The 22,800-nt window shown below is 29.7% G+C and overlaps 2 protein-coding genes across 2 annotated transcripts in view; both read left to right on the forward strand.

Moving 5' to 3' along the window:
* Positions 1 to 7,186: 7,186 nt before the first annotated feature.
* CDH2_5 (Chromodomain-helicase DNA-binding protein) overlaps positions 7,187 to 22,800 on the forward strand; it is a gene marked incomplete at its 5' end in the record, with an annotated part of 74,328 nt that continues 58,714 nt past the window's right edge. The window contains one exon of the mRNA XM_035729651.2: positions 7,187 to 11,534. Coding sequence (XP_035586460.2) covers positions 7,187 to 11,263 — 4,077 coding nt within the window. The 3' untranslated portion in view covers positions 11,264 to 11,534. The remainder of the gene's footprint in view (positions 11,535 to 22,800) is intronic.
* MS3_00006931 (uncharacterized protein) lies at positions 19,495 to 22,464 on the forward strand. Its single transcript, XM_051215167.1, has 2 exons — positions 19,495 to 19,721; positions 21,532 to 22,464. The coding sequence occupies exon 2, from the start codon at positions 21,698 to 21,700 to the stop codon at positions 22,028 to 22,030; it is 333 nt and encodes a 110-aa protein (XP_051068357.1). The 5' UTR covers positions 19,495 to 19,721; positions 21,532 to 21,697; the 3' UTR covers positions 22,031 to 22,464.

Here is a 22,800-nt window from a genome sequence, read left to right on the forward strand (position 1 = left end):
AGTGGTTAAGCGCTCGCGCGCTAGGCTGATAGATTCTGGGTTCGAATCTTTCGGGGTGGGAGCGTTTGATGCGCTCTGCTGATCAGGAGTCTCATTCGAGGACGAAACGGCTGTCCAGTGCTTCCAGGTTTCCCATGGTTGTCTAGCTTCAATTGATTCAATGATCTCAACTATTGAGATTTTAATCAAATTGAAGCTTTTTTTTAACATTTTAAATTTTTATTTTTCCTTCATTCAATTTAATAATAGTTAATAGTTACCAAGGCAAATAAAGTAATACAGTTTTAAAAGTTGATGTTTCATTATTACTATCATGTCACATCCAGATTATATCTTGATACTAGGGTAATAATCAATGTCTAATTTCCTTTTTCGATTTTGATTTTCACTTATAGACAAAGAAAATATTATCTATATTTATCTGCTTATTTATTTATTAGAGGTGGATTGATGATGTAATTAGAATGATAGTTTCAAGTTTTTATCTTATTTTGTCAATTATAAATGATGAATAGAAATTATTTATCAAAAAAATAACAAAAATTATGTAGGTTATACTTTACTCATAAAATGCTTAGGGTTACTCGCAAATTGTTACCATAGTTAATATATAGTTGTTGACGAAATTCATAGTTAATGAAGTTATTTGAAATAGCTTTACAAAGAGTTTCTAATAGATTCATTGTTAAGTTTATCAAATTACTTATGAGAAAAGATGGATAGTGACTAGCAGCAGAATCCAGGAGGCGGGTTTCGTCCTAATTGGGACACGTCAGCTGGATGTACTTGCATCTCAGAGTTGATGTTCACTCTGGGACTAACCCGGTACCTTTCGCTTAAAACACCAACTCGTTATCCACTTACCTACTGGGTCTTGGTAGCACAGTATGTACATATGCCAGCAAGGGACTGGTCAATTGCAGTCCTAAATATCAATGGAAAGATTCAAGTAAAACAACATCAAATGAATTTACACTTCACCACATTGCACAAGCAAATGGCTATCAGGATTCAGTAGCTAGGTAGAAAACGCAAAGGCATTTGAAGCGAAAGGTACTGGGTTCGAGCTGTAGAGTGAACAATAACTCTGAGATGCAGGCACATTTAGCTGACTAATCTAAAATAGGACGAAACGCACTTCCTGGATTCCACTGCTAACCGCTATCCATTTTTGCTTATAATGCTTGTGAATTAGAGCAATATCAAGGCAATATGCACAGTATGCACATATGCCAATAAAAGACTGATCAATTGGAGTCTTAAACATCAATGGGAAGAATACAAAGTGAATTTATCAAATTATTTGTTCAACTTTCAGAAGTTGTAAGTAAGCGAAATAGAACTAAAGTAAACTTTTGTACATCACAATAGTCTTAATTAATATATTACAAATAACTTACGTAATAAGTAGATAATTTATACAAATTGAACATTTGATATTTAAAGTTTAATCTATTTCATTAAATGATCACATCAAAATCACGCAAAATTACCTAGTCCAGATTGAAGAAACTGAATATTTAGTAGAAATCAAAATAAACCTGATCAACTTTATGTTCATATCATGCCATGTCAAGCTGTGTTTATGTTTATTATTGCGTACGCTCATAGTGTTAACAATGTTTGTATTCATAATAAGAAAAAAAGGTGTAGTGAATTTTGAATATGAGTTTATGGTGTAAAATATGAACAGATTATTTTAAGTTGTTTGAATAAGTACTTTGAGTTGAAAGAATGCTTATATCTTTTGCCTATTATTGAACTCAATAGTGTTTGAGAACCAATGAACGGTTCAGTTAATTCACTGTCGTAATAAATGAAAAAAAATATGTTTTCAACGTCAAGTTGATGGTTAGTAAAAATAATGTCTACTGCTATTGTTGATTTTCAAGTAACATAATCTTGGGAGAGCAGATATATTAGATGGCCGTTTCATCCTATTGTGGTACTCCTCAACAGTGCGCACACACCATCCCGATCGCGGGATTCGAACCCAGGGCCTTCAGTCTCGTGCACAAACGCTTAACCTACTGAACCACTGAGCCGGCATCCAATGGTAATAGTGTCTAACATCAACCAATCCACGAAATTGCGCGACCATCCTCCATTGTACCGAGGTAGATATCTGTCTCTACCCGATATGGATTAGCTCCACTGGTCACTGTTATGCTATTTATTACTTAATATACTTCAAAATTGTGCTTATATTCAATGTATAATTTTCATCCATTATGTAAATTCACTTAAACATCTTCTACTCATATTATTTCACCGTCATTCCCAATTCATTTGTTCTATATAAATTGTGCTTTAAAATTTCTCCATATTTTGCAAAACATCTTTTTGTTAGTTATTTATTAACATAAGCAAATTTATTCAAACTATTAACAACAATAATTCTTTATTATTATCATTTCGAATCAGTACACTTTGTTAATTCAATTACAGGATTATAAACAGTTGAAAAGGATTCAAGTAAAAAGAAATGAAATGAAAATGTATTATTCAGCTATAATGATTATTTTTATTCTTCACTAATTTCATTAAATGAATAACTGTATACATATATATGTTGTTGACAATAACATAAATCATTACATAATGTTAGATAATGCATTAATTAAATTGGATAACTTGTTGGATTTTCTGGTTAGTGTATTTTTTAGCGGGTTAGTTTTCTATGGAATGGGGTCGCTAACCCCATGCTCAACCCTCTTCCTTCACCCAGGCTTGAGACCGGCAGTAACTCTAGAAGAGATACAAGCGGAGTTAATTTGTTGCATACATCACTTTATTTATTAAACAAATGATCAGTTAGACCATATTCGTAATATTTGTTACGTTGTTCCTTAGACGATTTCTCATGAAAGTTTACCATAAATAAACAATGAGGGTTTTTTGAAAAACGTTTTCTTGATCGACGGTCAATATTTATCAACTTTTAATCATTAAATCTTGAGTTTATGATATGATATATGTGTTAAAATATTTTCATTGCTAGTTCCAAACAAAGACACCTTCTTATCAATTTATTTGACAAATAGATTCGTTTAAATCAAGGATTATCTAGTTTTAATTCGAACCTATGTTACTCAGATTTCATGATACAACCTTATTATAACTAAGATGAGACTATAATTTATGGACGAACCAATCTTGTATAGCTGATGTAAGTTCGTGATGAAAGCCCTAAATCTAATTCCCAACCTTAATCATCAAATGCAAATCATAATTCTAATTCTTCACATAGGTTGATGACCATCGTTTTATCCTGGTTATTAGATGGACACTCTCAAGGTCAGTTTAGCATCCATTTAAGGTAGCTCATAAGTTATAGTTTCATCATAACTAGTATTGTAGAAAAAAGAATGACCCTTGGAAAACCAAATATAAATATCGTGTTTAAACGTATTTTCAGTCAAATCCGTATTCTTACCGTATATTCATATATGCTATTATCTTCATTTAATTGTAACTTATTATGAAGTTTTGTAACAACAATTTCACATTAATAAAAGTTTTTACGTTGACGACCGACAAGAAAAATGTCAAATTGGTAACATTGGAATGTTTTGTTTCTATTAAGCAAAATAGAAAATAATGAATTTACATAGTATGCATGATTCTATTTTGTGAACAAACTGAATTCACTAATCAGCTACAAACATTATCCAACAAGAACATTAAATGTTTATCTTATTTTTCACCTTATTAATAAAACATGTTAAATTCCAATCTAAGTATTTCAAAGGTACTTTTATAGTGTGTGCTACTTATATCAACATACACAAGTAGTATGTCACACCAATCAGAAGTGGAGTGCATGGCAGTAGAAAACTAACACAATCGAGTTGAAGAAAACAGAAAGTGAAATAGAATAGTATTGTGAATTGGGGGAATCATATAGAATGTGAAAGACAGTTAATGGAAGATTTGAAAATGAAGTATTTTATGTAGGCTTCGCATATTTTACGACTGTATTCTGTAATTTTGTATCAAACAATAAATTACTTTACCTCACTTGAGTCTTCGTTAATTACACTATCAGTTTCTGAATAATATTTAAGAACAAAGTACTTTCTAAACAACGTTTGATTGGTAACTTTTTATTCCTACGTCAAATGGATTTAATATTCACTTTCTGGTTTACAAACATTGTTTTTAAACTAAAACAACTAAAAAGATCTATCCAACTTTGATTAATCACTTCTTTAAAACTAACAACCTTTAGGTCATATTCAGGTCATATAATATTTAAATTCATGATTAAAAGTATAGATACAGTTGCTTAGCAATCTGTAATGTGTAGAGATTTCAGCTTTATTCGTGTTTTATGGGTTAGACTCCAAATTCAAATATAAGTTGAAATTATCTATTAGTCAAGACATGATAATCATATATTTGAAATTTTAATAAAACATGAATTGTAACACTTGAATTCTAGAGTCAATCTTGGCTGGACTACCAATCGATAACCTGGAAGCATTGGATGGCCGTTTCGCCCCTGTATGGGACTCCTCACCAGTCTGCATCCACGATCCTTTACATGAGACAGGAACCCAGTACCTCCAGGCTCGTGCACGAACACCTAACCTCTGACCACTGAACCGGTATCCAACGGTGTAAATGTCAAATACCATTTGATCCATAATCTTGTGCAATCCTTCATCTATTGTCTGAGGTGTATTACTGTCTCACAACCAACATTAATTTAACTCTACTGGTCACGGCTTCTCACTAGAACTCCAGGAATTCCATCTTGAAGCTTGCCACTTACCTCCACTCTGAAAACCATGAATTAATGTTTTTTCACATAAATATATATACTTACAAGAGATCGGTTTAAAAACTGATAATTTCATTTCATGATTTAAAAATAATATTCAGTACAGGTTATAAAATTGTGTTCTATATGTGTTATAGACTTTTAAAAGGTATGTTACAGTTTGATTTACAAAATTGACTGATATTTCGCGAAACTTACGGGAAAGTTCATTTACAAGATTTTCAGAACGATTAATATCTAATGTACATGAACTTAAGTAAATATCTCAATGGTTCACGTCTAAAAATAATTTAGAATCAAAGGTATATTATAGAAGCTGCACCGTTCTACTAATCTTTTTTTCACAGTTTCATCCATCTTTATTTTCAGTATAGGTTAGGAAACAGTTACTTTAATGATATCTAAACTCTGTGACATACCGTCGAAATTCGGTTTCAAGTTACCCTGGGAGTTGATGGCAAAACCTTGCTGATGTTTAATAACAATCAATAATTTTAAGTCGAATGATTCATTTTGATTATCTTAAACGGATATGAACGAATACTATGCACTTTGGCTTATGCCTTAACTGCAAACATGATGCAATCATCTCTAAGGAACGAAACAACATGGTATTCATTTTTACGGCGGCTGCTTCATGTCTAATACACCTTTGGTTGTAATTCACTTTGATAACATTGTTTATCGTGTTTTATTTTCAGTTCAAGGAGTGTGTTCTGTTCGTTTTAAGTACAGTATCTATCAGGTTATCATGCGCTTTGTTCTTATTATTTTGGCATTTTTCACTTTATAATATAACAAACATGCAGGAAATTGTAGAGGACTGACTCTTTCATTAATCCCATAATAATTCATCTTTAGGCTTTTCTTTGTGCTGAGGAGTCCCGTACTAGGACGAAATGGCCGTCCAGTGCTTCCAGGTTTTCCATGGTGGTCTAGCTTCAATCGACTCATGATTTCAACCTGTGAAATTTCTATAACTCTCCACAAAACCTATTCTGATAACCTTCTTTCATTGATAGTTATAATTTATTGACATTTGCACATACATTTGTAGCGTTTACACAGTTTCCAACTTACCAGTTCATAAGTATTGCATAATTTCACAGTCAATAAAAAGAAATATCATTTCAGTTATATTTTAGGTAAAGCTGTTTGATAAACTAAGTCGAATTCAGTTTACCAACAATCACTATTTTCATCTCAATTGAAAAAAGTTTCATTTCGGTATTTAATCACCATTTATCGAACACCGGAGGAAAAATAACAAGTTCTAAATCTGTTGTTGATGAACTTCACATGATTGCAGAAAAAAACTTACAAAAATATTAAATACTTTAATTTTAAATGATATACATGGGTTGTTTGGAACTCCCCATTGATCTTTAGAACTGCAATTGATCAGTTCATTATTGGCATATATACATCCTGTGCGGATTGCCTCAATATTATCTTCAATCATAAGCATTTTAAACAAAGGTGGATGGTGGCTAGTAGTAGAATCCATAACGCGCTTTTCATCTTATTTGGGACTCATCAAATGGATGAACCTATATTCCAAAGTGGATATTTACTCTCGGACTTAAACCCTATACGTTCATTTTAATCACCATTACCTTATCAACTCAGCTACTTAGACTTGATGTCGAGGCATTGCGCACAGAATGCACATATATCAACAAGAGACAGATTAATTTCAGTCCTAAACAACAATGGGTAGATACAATCAAACAATACTAAGTGAAATATCATGCTCTTTTTCACGGACTAATTTTATACTACATTTAGAAATGTGCTAAATCTTGCACTGAAAAGTATCTTAAACATATTGACTATTCTGAATGGTTTCATTCGATTATTTCACAGATTTATTCACCATATATCTATATATTTAACATGTGAATTACATATACACTCTTCTCTTAAACAAAATGTCATATTAAAAAAAGAAATTATTTATATACAATAAAACAGATTACTATTCAGTTTCCTATTGGTCAATTGTATTGTCCAATGAAAATTAAGCATCCTTATTTGTCTTTTATTTGTTATCTTTTGAATATGAAAGTAATCTTTATAAAATGAATTGAACATTCCATTATACAACTGGGATATATATATATATATATTCTTTGCATATTTGGTTACATTTTCATATACCCTACTCATTATTATATACATTTCAAAAGAGAAAAACAAACAAACATGTTATGTATATACATGATGAGCAATACATTTATCATTGCTCATTCATTCCATAATCATGAATCATAATACTACTACTACTAATAATAATAATAATAATAATTCTATGAATTACACCTTATGCAATCATCATTCTGTTTGTATTTATCTTTATATTTATATTTCATATTTATATTCATAATTAATATCAAAACAATGAATAATTCAATAAAAGAAATTACATTTTATATAAAAGAACATCCAGAATTCAATACATTCATAGGTAATATATATAAATCAAATGAATTATTTAATAGTAGTTTTATAAGTAGTATACAATTAGAAACAATCAATTTTAAATATTCAAAATGTTTTCGTATTGATCGTTATACTGGTAATTTATATACAACCATTGATGCTAAATATTTATTAGATAATGAAAAAATTTGTATTAAAAATAAAAATTCTAAAATTCTATTTCATCAATTCTATCATAATATAACACAATATTGTTCAATTCATCTTATTATTACAATTAATCATCGTTTATTAATATCGATTATGATAGAAATTGAAGATATTAATGATAATTCACCAATATTTCTAAATGATGATCGTCATCATAGTGATAATAATACAGAAATAATTTATATTAATGAAACAGATTTACCGGAATATACTAAAATTCCATTGAAACCAGCTTATGATCCTGATTTTAATGGATATAATAAATTATATTATTATTTAACACTTATTATAGACCCTGAACAAAAGGAACAACAATCATTAGTTCATTCTATGAATATTCATAATCCATTTCGTCTACATAACAATGATGATAATGATAATGATAACGATAATGATGGTGTAATAACACATTTCAATGAATCCTATCAATCAAATAATTTATATCTTCAATTAATAAAGCCATTAGATTATGAAATTCAATCAGAATATCAATATAATTTAACTGTATGTGATAATCGATTAAATCAATTATCAATTATTGATTTATATATCATACATTGTACATGGAAATTAATAAAAATTTATATTAATAATATGAATGATGAATTACCATGGTTTCAACAAACGAATTATTCTATTATAATACATGAAAATTTTTTAATTGGTAATGAAATAATAAAAATGACAGCCAGAGATAATGATTCTATACCATATAATAATATAAAATATCGTTTATTACCTAGTCATGATATGATTTTATTAAATAATGAAAATCTATTTCATATTGATACGAATAGTGGGATAATAATACTTAATCAATCAATAAAAAAACCTGGTATTTATCGATTTTTAGTTGAAGCATATAATGATGATTATATTTATAATCATAATAATAATAATAATCAATATTTATCAACAATCGATCATATATCATTGATTAGAAATGATTCAATGAAAGATTATAAAAATATTGCCAATGTACAAATTCATATTATTGATGTCAATAATCATGCACCAAATATAGAAATTCAACAAACTCAAGATACTTTAATATATTACTTAAATAATAATAATAATCATACTATTCAACATATCAATAATTCAAAATTAATTTTATTAAAAATTTCAGAAACATTATCTCTTAATACACCTATAGCATATTTTAAAATTACTGATGATGATGAATTAGATAATGCTGATATTACATGTCATTTAATTCGATCCAATGATAATGATCCATTTATTTATACTTATCATGATAATCAAAAAAGACAATATGAATTAGATATATTTCAATTAATATTTGTAAATCGTATTAGTGATAATACAATTATTATTAAATTAATTTTATCAAAAAATTTAGATGCAGAAAATTTATCAAAAAATTTATTATTAAATAATATGAAATTGAATTTTGAATTAGAATCAATAGCTGGTTACTATGGTTTATTATTTAGTTGTCATGATGATGGTATACCACAATTAACTACATCTATACCAATTATTATAGCGATATATGATATTGATGAATATTATCCAAATATTAAATTTATCAATACATCATTATGTAATACATGGCAACTAAAATCATCCATAAATCATTCATATATATATGATATAAATATCAATGAAAATATACCAATTCATTCACAAATTTTAACATTAGATGCAATTGATGAAGATGTAACATCGAAATTACAATTTATACAACAAACAACAAAGTTATCCATACCATTTAGTATTGAAAAATATAATGGAATTATAATCAATAATGATTTAATTGATTATGAATATAATAATTATTATCAAATGTATATTAGTATCTATGATGAAAATAATTTACAAAAATCACTTGTTACTAAGGTGATAATTAATATATATATTGAAGATTTAAATGATAATTCACCAGAATTTATTATATCACCATTAAATGATATACAATATGATAGTAATTCATTCATTGAACCAATTCAATATCATATGAATAATTTAAGAATTATTGAATTAGATGAAGAATTAATACAAACTAAACCAATAGGTTATGTTAAAGCCATAGATCGTGATACTGGTAAAAATGCTGAAATTATATATTTTATTGCAGAAATTTCATATCAATTCAATAATACAAATCAAATTGTCAATGTTATTATCAATCAAACAATGAACGGAAAACAAATATTGAATACACCAAAATTATTAATCGATTCAAATGGTGCTTTATGGTGTGAAAATAAATTAGATAGAGAAATAACACCAATGATTGATTTATTGATTGGTGCACATGATCTTGGTGAACCTAAATTAACATCTTATACAAAAATTCGTATATTAATTAATGATATTAATGATAATAATCCAATATGGCAATTTCCCACAGAAACTGATTTTTTAGTTTATGTACCAAAATCAATAACTATTGGTAAAGTGATTACTAGAATACATGCTATTGATAAAGATGAATTAACTAAAAATGGTCATATTACTTATTATATATATAATTCAAATGATACTACAATACATAAATCTAACTTGGATATAATTTCACAAAATATTATTTCACAATTTTTTATATTAAATTCTAATTCAGGTGAATTAATTGTAAAACATTCATTAATTCAATTACCAGATGGATTTCTTGATATTTGGTTTAAAGCTAAAGATAATGGTAAAATACCTAGATATTCCATTGCAAAATTAGTATTATACATAACTACTATTAATAATAATCATAATAATCATGATCATTTTTTAAATTTGGATAATCCACAAAAATTAATTAGTTACTATGAAGAAAATAAACATACTAAAGATATTACTATACAATTACATTCCATGGGAAATTTCAATGAGATTCTTCCTATGAAAATGAAGTTGAATTCAAATCATGTATATATCACTACAACACCATTCTATAAGAATAATATTAAAACTTTATCATTATTAATTAGTGGTTCAATTGTTGGTATCATCATTATTATTATATTTTTAATATTATTTATCATATGTTTTAAATATAATTCATATTATCATAATCATAATCCGAATGTAAAATGTAATTCCATGACACAAATCAATACAATAGAATGTAGTAATAATGTATCAATGAAATTAACGAATAGTAACTATGCTAAAGAGAATCATTGTCCGGAATCTAAATTAAATTATGAAACATTACCAACTACCTCAAATATGGAAATAATAAATAATCATATAAATGATGAAGAAAATCAATGTCATGATCAAATAAATAAAGAATTAAGAAAACATAACGATTTGAATAGATCCAGTAATGCATCATTATCCATTAATGATACGACTATTCAAACTTATATACCAATGAATTTCATGAGAAATTGTGATGAATTACATTATTCACCGATTACATCAGTGATTGATATATCGGATAAAATTCCAATACATTTGCTACATGTATCAAATGATACTTTTGCTGTACCATTATGCATGACACATGATATTACAACTAGTAACAATAATAATAATAATAATCATTATTGTCATAATCATCATCATAATAATTACACTACTATTGAACATAATAATAATCGTGAAGAAGAACTAACAACACATCCTCTTACAATTGTTGCCACAGTTGTATCAACAGATAATATTAAACAAGGTTTATTACCAATTTTAACCGAACAATCAAATAATAATAATAATAATAATAATATAGTTGATATTACAAATAATAAATTATATGAAAGTGATCATTTTATAAAATTAGAAAATTTAACACATTCCGATGCATATTACACTACATACACTCCTTGTTTATTGAGTACAACTGGTGAAAATACCTCATGAACTATGAATATCTTGAATTCAATACTGACATATATATATATATATGTATATATATAGAGAGAGGGGGAGCGGAGAGAGAGACAGATATATATATATCTATATATATATATTTGTATAAATTAATATCTAATCCTAGTAACTACTGATTTTTACTCATTTAGACACTTCTTTTTTTTTAGAAAAAAATAATGAATTAACAACAATTTTTTGTATGTCATTGTATGTGTACCTCTTAGGGAGGGTGATAGATTTGTACAGAATAATTAATAAGGTAAGTAAATTGTTCACAGTGACAAATAGTTGAATGTATTTTGTATTTTTTAAAGAAGAGGAATAATAATAATATTGTTTAATGAAACATTCTATAGTTCTCGTTCGTTTGTTTGTTTTTTATTATTAACTAAAACCGTTTATTTCAATCTATCAATTATTGTCTGCTTCATTTATGAATTAAGAAAAAAGGCAAAAGTGTTATTTGAAAATTTATAATTGAATAACTAACTACTGAATAATCAGTAATATATATAATTTCAGTGAAGTGAAACATTGAACAATATAGCAACATATTTTATGGGGCATTCATGCAGAGTATTAGTTAGTTAGATGATTTAAAGGTGATATTTCATCTGAAGAGTTGCATACTAGGACGAAACGTTCGTCCAGTGCTTCCATGTTTTCCATGATGATCTACCTTTAATTGACTCATGAATTCAATTATTTAATTACTATAATTATTCACAAAACCCCTTGCTAATTATAATATTTAAAAGCCAGTTGATATATAATGGGAATACAATAGAAAAAGAGAAGGGTATTCAACTTAACTCAAAAATAAATTTTGTCAATTATCTTACAATGTTTAGAAAGATTGTTTTCTTCTAGTTACTAGGAATAAATCAATTAATTCGTCAGGGATCTGAATAACATTTCTTAGATCATGTACAGCAAGAAAAAAAGACAGAGAAGACTTTGAAAGTAGGTGTCTTAGTTTTCTTGTAGATAAATATGGATCATGAGATTGATTTTGTTTCAATGTATTTAATAATGATGTAATAGATAAGCTTTACATATTATGTAATAGCAGAAGTTATTGATAGTATTAAAATGATTAATATATACAAACTATCTCTTCAGATTTTCATACTGATATGAACTATTACAAAATGAATATCATAATTTCAAAGAATCTACTGATTATCATCTATATAGTTTTATTTTACGAATTATATATATATATAGGTAGATAGATAGATAGATAGATAGATAGATAGATAGTAGATAGATTTATAGCTAACAGTGAAATTCAGGATCTTAATTTCTTTCTATTTGGTTTGTATCAGAATGTGATCAGGATTTAGGAAAAGGAAAAATATGATATTTTTTATTGCCGTCCAGGCACTATTCATTAACATTTATCATCTGTCTTTTTTATCTTCAAGCAGAAGAAACTGTTGTGGTAATGTGTTTGTCTTTTAATTAGATAAGTATTTTTAAAGATCGTTTTTAAATTAAATAAAACCTTCGTTTAATATCACTTTTTGAAATGTTCGGTAAATGTATGCTTATTTGTTCTACCGTTTTTCGCTTAGTGTTTATCACACCTTAAGTTTCTTACTGTTATTCTGTTGTTGAATTCTTTGATATAGATGATTAGACTGTACAGCATTCGCTGTCGTTCTAGAAAATAACACCAGAGCTTATTTCATTCACAAATGACCTTTTCAGTTATTTCATAAGGATTAAATCAGTGTCCTTTTGTCAGTCTAATGGTTTGTTATCTTGGTAGATTTCTGTTTATATTTGATTTGCATTTAAGTTCATTATCTTGTTCCGTATACATCCCATCATGTCGTTAATTTGTGTTTATTTATTGAGTTTGTAGATTGTGTTTGTCTTGTTGTGTCTGTTGATCACTGACTAATTTGAACACTATAATTTCAAAGATTTTACATTATTCTTAAGATTCCCTTGATTGATAATCTAGACGTTTTACTAGTCAACCTAACCTCTTTAGATGATTGCTTATATCGACGTCAGTAAAAACATGCCTAGTCGTATCAATGATTGTTATTGTGTATGCAAAATGTGTAACACGTCCACTTGGTCAATATAGTGTTTATTGCAAGGGGTGGTTTGTGAAATATTTTCTATAGATGCTCGAATTATCGTTTTTCTAAAACTAAAAGCACCCACTTAAACTCGAAATATTTCTACTGGGCTTGGCATGACATAGTTCTATAATTCATAACATTAATGGTTATTTATATATGTAACACTTATAGCCTCCATTACCTTTCTATAAAAAGGTGGACACAAATGATTAGACTGTTTAGTTTTTATCACAAATGTGTAACAGATTTTTTGGGATCAAATTTGAATATTTGATATAATAAAATGAAAGTTACCTATTTAAATTCCACAACATTCCAAATCATTTATTCTCTCATTTAACTATTTTTCAGTACCTTTGTAATATTATTCTGTCTAAAGAGCTTTATTTTACAAATTTCCGCATGTGAAAGTGTCTAGTAATTTACATTGTAATAAAGAAGAACACAGGTGAGGACAACCGAATTATGTTTATCACAACATTACAGAGCTACTTGGGAAAATAGAGAAACCATACTATAATACTTAATTTGCAAGATGTTCAATAATTGTCTCGGACTTCATTGTTCTTGCATTTCTATACTAATTGCTTTCTATCCCCGCTCTTCCTTTCTTGATCTTCCCCATCTTCTGCCGCCAGACATTACATTCCTGACTCGCGTTATGTACCACTTATGTCAATATAGGTAGCACTCACCACAACATCAGAGACTAACCCTAGTTAGATAACCATTACAAATCACGGGCTACTATTACATTCTAGTATCGAATTGTTCAGCACTGCGAATCCACGACCTCACTATCAGGATGAGCGATCAACTCCTAAATTATTCAATAAAGATTTAACGTTTTAGATTTTTGACTTCTATCTTTTTCTTTATATTAAACTACCACCTTCCAATAATATCAATAATCAAGTGCTTGACACATCAACAGTTACGGTTTTTTTACCAAACCTTTTAGGTTCTATTTTCGTAAAGTTTATGCATATACATTATTCAAGAGTTTTATATCTAGACAAAACCATCGCCATATTCTTTATGGTTATTAAACCCAATTTCATTCTTTATATAAACAATATTTTAATTTATAGATTTTTTACGATACATACTAAATCGTAAAATAAGCGTATCGCAGTGTATTAGAAAAAAAAAACGGGTGTTCAAATATAAACACATAACAGATAAACAAAACCAAGAGAGAGAAAAAAAGTTGAGAGAAAAACAAGTGAAAAGAAAGATACAAGAAGAAATTAGATTTAGTCTTAAAAAGAAAAATTATTCCTCTTTTTTTTTCTTTAAAATAACATTTGTAACAGCAATTTGTATGAAATTTTACTTAAACGACTGAAATTTGAACTGTTTCATGTAGTGTATAAATTGATCAACTTACAATAAGTAAACTTTAAGATTTGACTAGTTAAAATATATATTATTTCAATAGTTAAGATTATGAGTTAATTGAAGCTGGACCACCATGAAAAACCAGAACAGTTATTTCGTCCTGTTGTGGAACTCTTCAACAGTGTGCATCCACGATCCCGTCTAGCGAGATTTGAACCCAGGTCTGTTGTGAGATAGTAACTTACTGAAGAAAATGGTGGATGTGTTGCTCGATTTCGTGGATTAGTTGAAGATAGATATTACCACGATTGGATGCCGGCTTCATGGTCTAGAGTTTGAGCTTTTGCGTGCGAGACCGATAGGGCCCGCGAGGCGGGATCGTGGATACGCACTGCTGAAGAGTCCAACAATAGGACGAAACGACCGTTCAGTGATTCCAGGTTTTCCATGGTTGTCTAGCTTCAATTTTCTCATGACTTCAACTATTAACGCATGCTATAATATCTACAAAAACTCTTCTGATACATATATTATTATCGAAAAGCACTGTTATGGTTTGATAAATCTATGCTCATTTTTAATGTATACTGTGATATTACGTACTTACTTACTTGCAGCTGTTACTCCTCGTGAAGGAACATAGGCCGCTCACCAGCATTCTCCATCCAACCCTGTCCTGGGCAATCCTTTCGAGCTCCTTCCAGTTGTTAGTCATCCTTTCCATATCTGCTTTTATTTCCTGACGTAATGTGTTCTTTGGCCTTCTCCTTTTCCGCTTCCCTTCAGGATTCCAAGTTAGGACTTGCCTCGTGATGCAGTTTGAGGATTTGCGTAGTGTATGTTCTATCCATTTCCATCGTCTTTTCCTAATTTCTTCTTCAGCTGGAAGCTGGTTTGTTCTCTCCCACAGAAGGCTGTTGCTGATGGTATCCGGCCAATGGATGTTGAGTATCTTGCGTAGACAGCTATTTAAAAATACTTGCACCTTCTTGATGATGGTTGTTGTAGTTCTCCAAGTTTCAGCTCCGTACAGTAGATGCTGTGATATACTGAGATATATTTAGATTTAAGTAGGTAAGTAAGTAATAAGAACATCTATTTTATAGGCGTGTAGAGGTCTTGATTTTTCATACATGAATAAAACAATTATATACGTTAACCTCATTTTTGTACTCACATAGTTGTTATGATCTGATATTAAAAATCTTAATAGTTAACAACGTGATGATCGTAATATTTACATTCAGTTGTCTATCTTTTGACAACTTACGTGATGTTTGCTTGGTAACTCATGTTTTGAATATGAGCTGCATACTACGTTTGCTGAAAGACAAGGTAGTATGTAACACCAATCTGATATGGAATCCTTGTCTGAAGGAGTTTGAGAAGAGTGAACTGAAAAAAAGCACACAACAGAAATGGAAACATAAATGAATTGAGAATTGGATAAATCATGAAAAGTGTAAATGAGAAACTATGGGAAATTTGCAAATGAAGTATTTGATGTATGTTTTTCACATTTTATCAAACATCTTTATACTTTTGCATTATATAATTAGTATTCTCTACTTCAGTGTTAATTCATTACAAATATCCTGGTGGTAGAACTAGTTCAGAACGTTTTTAACTAGAGACTATCAAACCACTGATATGAATAAGAATTTAGTCGAGAATAGTAAGATTTTATAGTAAGGTGTTATTTCTAATCCATTAAGTTTTGATCCAATGGTTAACATTTCAAACTTCCCTCAATTCCCAATATAATATTAATAATGTAATTCAGAAACTGTTACGCACAGTTTTTGTTAAGGAGTGTTTCTGAAAGTGTTCATTGAATTAGCTAAGATCTATTTCTAGTTGATTTCGTACTAAATAAATACCAACTGGACATAAATTCATCTGAATGTCAGTGACCTCATGAATGTTCACATAGCTTACAAACCTATAATATTGAACAGATATAATAGTGGCTAACAATGAAATCCAAGATCGAGAAGTAATAACTTTGAAATAACATTATTGATTTTTCATGGATTGCTTACTGTTTACATTCAAGTATTAATTACAGAATTGGAAACTATTGTTTTTGTACTGTCATAATTTTTGGATGTCCACTGCTGAGGAGATATACTATTAGGACAAAACAATTATTTGGTACGTTCATGTTTCATACAGTTGTCCAACTAAATTCAGCTCATAATGTAAAAAAATGTAATTTAGTAATCTTGTCAATGCTTATAAAACAATAATATTTATTACAAATAAATGTAAGATTTTAAAACGTTAATTAGCATCATAAACAGATATATATAACCAATGCAATCCTTCATATGAGTAACGGGAAGATCCAAAATCTTAAAAATAAAATAAAATCTAGTCTTTTTACACATATCAGCAGTCATCTGGATTTAGTAGCTAAAATAGTAAGGCTGAGGGAATTTCGGGCGGACAGTACTAGGTTATTGTGTACCTGTGTGTGTCATCACTGGGATGAAGTGTAATGTAGCTGACTAGTCCCCAAAAAGAAAACAAGACTCACTACTAACGTTTATTTAAACTGTATAAAAATGCTCCGAATCTAATGACAACTTCCAGAGATTCGCTCAGGCTGCACATATGCTTTAAGAAGCTGGTCAATTTTAGTCCATATCTTCAAATGGATAAAAATTCTAGCTATTAAAAATGAAATAAATAATCTTGAAGACGTTTTTTTGCTACTATCTTATGTAAAATCTATTCAAAAAGAATAGCTCAATATTTTGATGGAGTTTTGTTCGCTGAGCTAGATGGTTCGGTCGTGAAGCTTTCATAGTGTTACTGAACAATATCATCAACACAAACTTCAGGTAGAAATCTACTTTGATGACCAAATCATCCAGCTCAGAGAACAAAACTCCACTAAAATCATCCAACTGAGCTACAAATCTTCTTCACCATCTCAGAATAAATCTATAATTATGGCTCTATGACTAATTCATTTTAAAACTGAAAATTGTCTATGAGTGTTATATCATACTATTTTACAGAGTTTTACTTAAGAATGAAAAAAACTTTTTCTCTGTTTTCTTGTGGAAAATCGTTACACTAAAACAACTATATGTATCAATATGATATTTCGGTTTCTATGTGGTTTTTCACTCCTTATCTAGATTATTGATATGATCTGCTTACTATGGATGTGAGCCAATTTTCTGCCATACATATGTCTAACTAAACTATATATATATATTGTTATCTGATAAAGACTAACTATTATAAAGTTGTATTTTTTACAAGTTATCATTATTATTATTACCTATCTGCAATCAAGATGGAATCAGAACTCCCTGAGGAAATTAATTTGGAGTCAGAGTCTAAAATGTTACATCTAGTCTATTCTATCTGTGACTAATTGTTTTCAAGAGTAAGATTCATACATGAATTAATGACTTAATTGCAATCAATACAGTATCATCTAGTTCATAGTTGCAAAGAATTTTCATCATATTTTGTAACAAAGGATTAAGTCTAAAGGATAATCTACAAACAAATGAAATCAAATAATGCATGTTGTAGAGTATAAACTGATTGATAAAAGTCTAGTAAACACTAATGAGATTTTTCGTAGTTTACTAAATAATCATTCAGTGTAAAATATCTGATTATACTTATAATACTGACTATTGTTCATTTATCTGCAGAACTAAATGACCAATAAAAGCTAAATAATGTATATCTGAAGAAGATGAACATGTAGAGGTTTCGTGGTCAAAACTTTCGGTGTATTTACTAAAACGATTGGAGAGTCCAAGTTTCATATTCATCTGTAAACAGTTTTAAACTTGTATGGAAATAGTTGTTCAAACCTATCAGTTCTTCTCTTGTTCTTCAAACAATAGAGAATTCTATCCACTCAGAAATGTCATTTGAAATAAGTGAATGTATATCTTATCATTTTAAATTAATAATAACATTTTACAGTCATTTTTCATCTATACTACTTAATCAAAGAATACTGCAAAATAGACTATAGGAGAAAACTAGTGTAGTGATCAAGAACACAAATGGGGACAACTGAATGTCAGTATAGGGGTTGTGGAGATTGTTAAGTTTTTGATTGAGATCATGAACCGATTGATGTTAGGCCACAATTGAAAACCTGGAAGCACTGGACAGCCGTTTCGTCCCATTGTGGAACTCCTTAGCAGTGCGCATCCACGATCCAGCTCGCGAGATTCAGACCCAAGGCCTTCAGTCTTGCGCGCGAACGCTTAACCTACTGGACCACTGAGCTCGCATCGAATGATGTTAATGTCTAACGTCAACCAGTCCACGAAGTTGCGGGACCATCTTCCATTGTACTGAGATAGACACCTGTTTCCACCCAACACGGATTAGCTCCACTGATCACGTCTTCCCACCAGAACTCCGAGAAATTTCTCCCGAAGCTAGTCACTAGTGGGCACATGGTAATCATCAGTGTATGAATTTGGGAGATTGTTAAGTTTTTGATTGAGGTTAGACATTAACACCATTCAATGCCGGCTCAGTGGTCCAGTAGGTTAAGCGTTCGCGCACGAAACTGAAGGCCCTGGGTTCGAACCCTGCAGGCGGGATCGTGGATGTGCACTGCTGAGGAGTCCCACAATAAGGGGAAACGGCGGTCCAGTGCCTCTAGGCTTTCAATAGTGGTCTAACATCAATCGGTTCATGATCTCAATCAACAGCTGAATGTATTTAAACACAAAATTTCAGTAGAATTTGAGAACCATACAGTAAATACTTCGTTTTCAAATTGACAATAAATTGTCTCAAACATTACTGTTTCATTTGTAAACATCAATCAATTGTTTCAGGCTCCATTATTCTTGTTGTCTTTTCTTTGATCTTCATAACCTTCTGCTTCCAGGCACTTCACTTTCGATTGCTGATACATACTACTTATATCTATCGACATCAGTAGCACACACCTCACTAGTACATAATCATTGGAAAAATCCAAATGACAATTCTGTTCAGATTTTCACGTGAGCTATTCTTCATATTCCACTTTATATGCAATCAATTTAAATAATCTTGTCATCGACCCATATCATAGGGTTATATATCAAAACATAACCATTATCATAACCAGTTATAGAGTACAAATGATGATTATTTTAATGATTCATATTAACAAACTTTGTATTACATTAAAGAGGACGAATGTATTTGTAAAATCTTAGCAAAAGAATTTGAAGTAAATCCAACGTTTCACCTAGCAATCTAGTCTAAGCTTTTTCAAGGATGTTGCAAATACATCCTTCCTCTTTAATGTCTCACACTGACTCAGTGCCTAAATACTGTGAAACTATTTGATCAAATTTAGATGAAAGTTCTTATTTATTAAACTTTGTATTAATTTAATATAAATTCTGGAAGATATTGAAAACATTGAACAATTTGTCCAGAATAAAAACAATGTGATTGAACGAAAATATTGTTAAGACCATTTATATATAAAAATAAAAGGTCAACTACACTGTAAATAGGGTAAGAGGAGATAAAGATAATAGTAATAAGAGTAATAAATATAATGTGAACACTATTATTTTGGCAGATGTGTTCATGGCTTATGTTGAAAATCTGGCTGATGACCTAATCGAAAACATGTCATTTTATAAGAGATACGTGGACGATATCTTAATTATTTGTGAAAGAAATGAGGATTTGTACTGTTTATTAAATAAATTTAATACTCTCCAAAACCATATCAGTCCCTCATCTCAAAAGAAGAAGAACGATCAGCTTCCCTTCCTAGATATACTTCTGAGTATACGAGAAGATGGCTCAGTTAAACGGTCCATTTTTAGAAAACCAACGTAGACAGGTCAATAAATTAGTTATTATAGTTATTGCCCAGTGCAATACAAACGTGGTTCGAAAAGGTGCCTATTCAACAGACTTGATCGTATTCAACCCAAAACTTCCACTTAATTAAGATGTACCTAAATGTCTGCAGAAACAAAGGGAATCAAATAACCCAATAAGAGTAGAGGATAAACATCCATCATACTCTATTGTCAAATACATAATTGTAACAGATCATAAGATTGATTTAACTCGGCTTTTATGGTATTGTACAAAGGTGTTAAAGGGCTTATATAAAGCCATATGAAAATTCAAACTCCCTTTGTGTACTTCAAGACGGTTTGTTCTCACCTTAAACCTACCCTGATAGTATTAGTTTATTATCCAGAGTGTTGAGGTTTCAAATCGATTTCATATTATTTCTTTATTATCCTTGTCACTTATTGCCCTCCATTTCCAGTCTAGTTAACCTTTAGTTTTCATATATAAATGTTCTTCACAACTCTATTACATGTGATCAGATTGTTCGAAAAGTGTAGTTGTCGTCACGTTTGACTACTTCACTAACAAGTCTATTACGTGTGATCAGATTGTTCGAATTGTATTGCGTTAATATATCACATAGTTCTGATAATATTCATCTTCTTATTACATTATCGAAATTTGTTAAAGGTACTAATTGCTTTAAAAAATATTATATTGTTTTCTAATTTATTTGCGACATTCCTTTATTATCGATCAAAGTTATTGGTTAATATCTGCTATATATTTGCATTATGTAACTGGCTATTGTTGAAATATCTAGAATCAGGCATATCGTAACAAAATGCACACTTTCCATTTACATAATTTTCGATATCTGAAACAATTTTGAAAATCTATTAAGCATATTCAGCATTTGGTTATTGTTAGAGAAAAATGTGTTATATTTTTAAGATGAATTTATTAAACTTACTTACTTACTTACTCCTGTTACTCCTCGTGAAGGAGCATGGGCCGCTCACCAGCATTCACCATCTAATCATGTCGTGGGCAATCGCTTCTTGGCTCCCTGAGCTAAAATCATGTGTAATATCTGTTCATTGCGATGTAATTTTTGTAATTCATTAAACTACTTATAAAGAAAATTTCTTACGTTTAGTTTTCTTTTTCAATGTTTGTTGTTGATAAAAAGACAAAAAAAGTCGAAAGAGAAGTAATATTCTGTTATTCAGTTGATATTAGTTATATAGTAATAATGAGAAATATTAAGGTGAGTGATAACCTTGGTGATTGGATTTGTAGTGTCGGTTATTATGTTGAGCCCATATACCTTATTCTAGCTTTCGGACAGCCCACTCTATTCATTCTACTTGAGTCACATTCTGACCCTGTTATTTATTCGCTTATCAATCTTGACTGTTTTCATATGAACGCGTACACTTCTTATCCCATTACTCATCACATGTCTGTAACTTACTTTTGTGTAACTATAAATATTGATTAACGTTTGGTTAAATGGGAGTTGGCTTACCAGCCATCTCCACTGTGCATCGTTTCTTCTCTCTCTATTCCATTCACTTCATATACAAAATATATGTATTCACAAGTTCATTCTCGTTATTCGACTTATTTAATTCTGTTATTGACTAACGCGATTAAAGTCGATGATTATATACGAGGATAGGTGATAACAAACATCCATTACGATCTTTTTGGAGTCAGATCTACGGGCCACTAAACATTTTCGAGACATTACTACTCTTATAGTTTTATGTATAATTATGAACAGTTGGTTTTAGTGTTTCAACTGTTATTATATCTTTGTATGCTTTCAAATTATTGTAATTTAGTTATGGGTTTAGTATCAAAATTTTGTACTATAAATGTACTATTGTGGTATATACTGTTTTTTTATTTATTCACTGTGTTCTGTAGTTCAGTTAATCGTATATTTCTTCATGTATATTTTGGAGTCAGAAAAAGAAAGACAGATTTGTGCTACAACGGTTTCTTATTTCTCTTGTCAACCAATCAGTGTCTCTCTAGTAGATCATTAATCAGCTAATAGGTTGGTTCTCTGCTATCAAAGCCAATTAGTCACAAGTCAAACTCACACAAATGTAGTCTGAACGTTTACCTTCAGTAGACTTGCATATAGATGTCGTTGATTAGTTTCGAGATGAATTACCCTGGATATTTAACTACAGGGACAGTGGGTAGATAGAATTCCTAAAAACATTGACATACATGAATAGCTTACTGTTCAGCGGAATA

This window comes from Schistosoma haematobium, chromosome 2, assembly GCF_000699445.3.
Source record: "Schistosoma haematobium chromosome 2, whole genome shotgun sequence".
In the NCBI taxonomy this organism is placed as follows: domain Eukaryota; kingdom Metazoa; phylum Platyhelminthes; class Trematoda; order Strigeidida; family Schistosomatidae; genus Schistosoma; species Schistosoma haematobium.

Bases quoted from the DNA above. Each gene is read 5' to 3' on its own strand.
- MS3_00006931 (XM_051215167.1), top strand. From the start codon at position 21,698: ATGTTTGTTGTTGATAAAAAGACAAAAAAAGTCGAAAGAGAAGTAATA.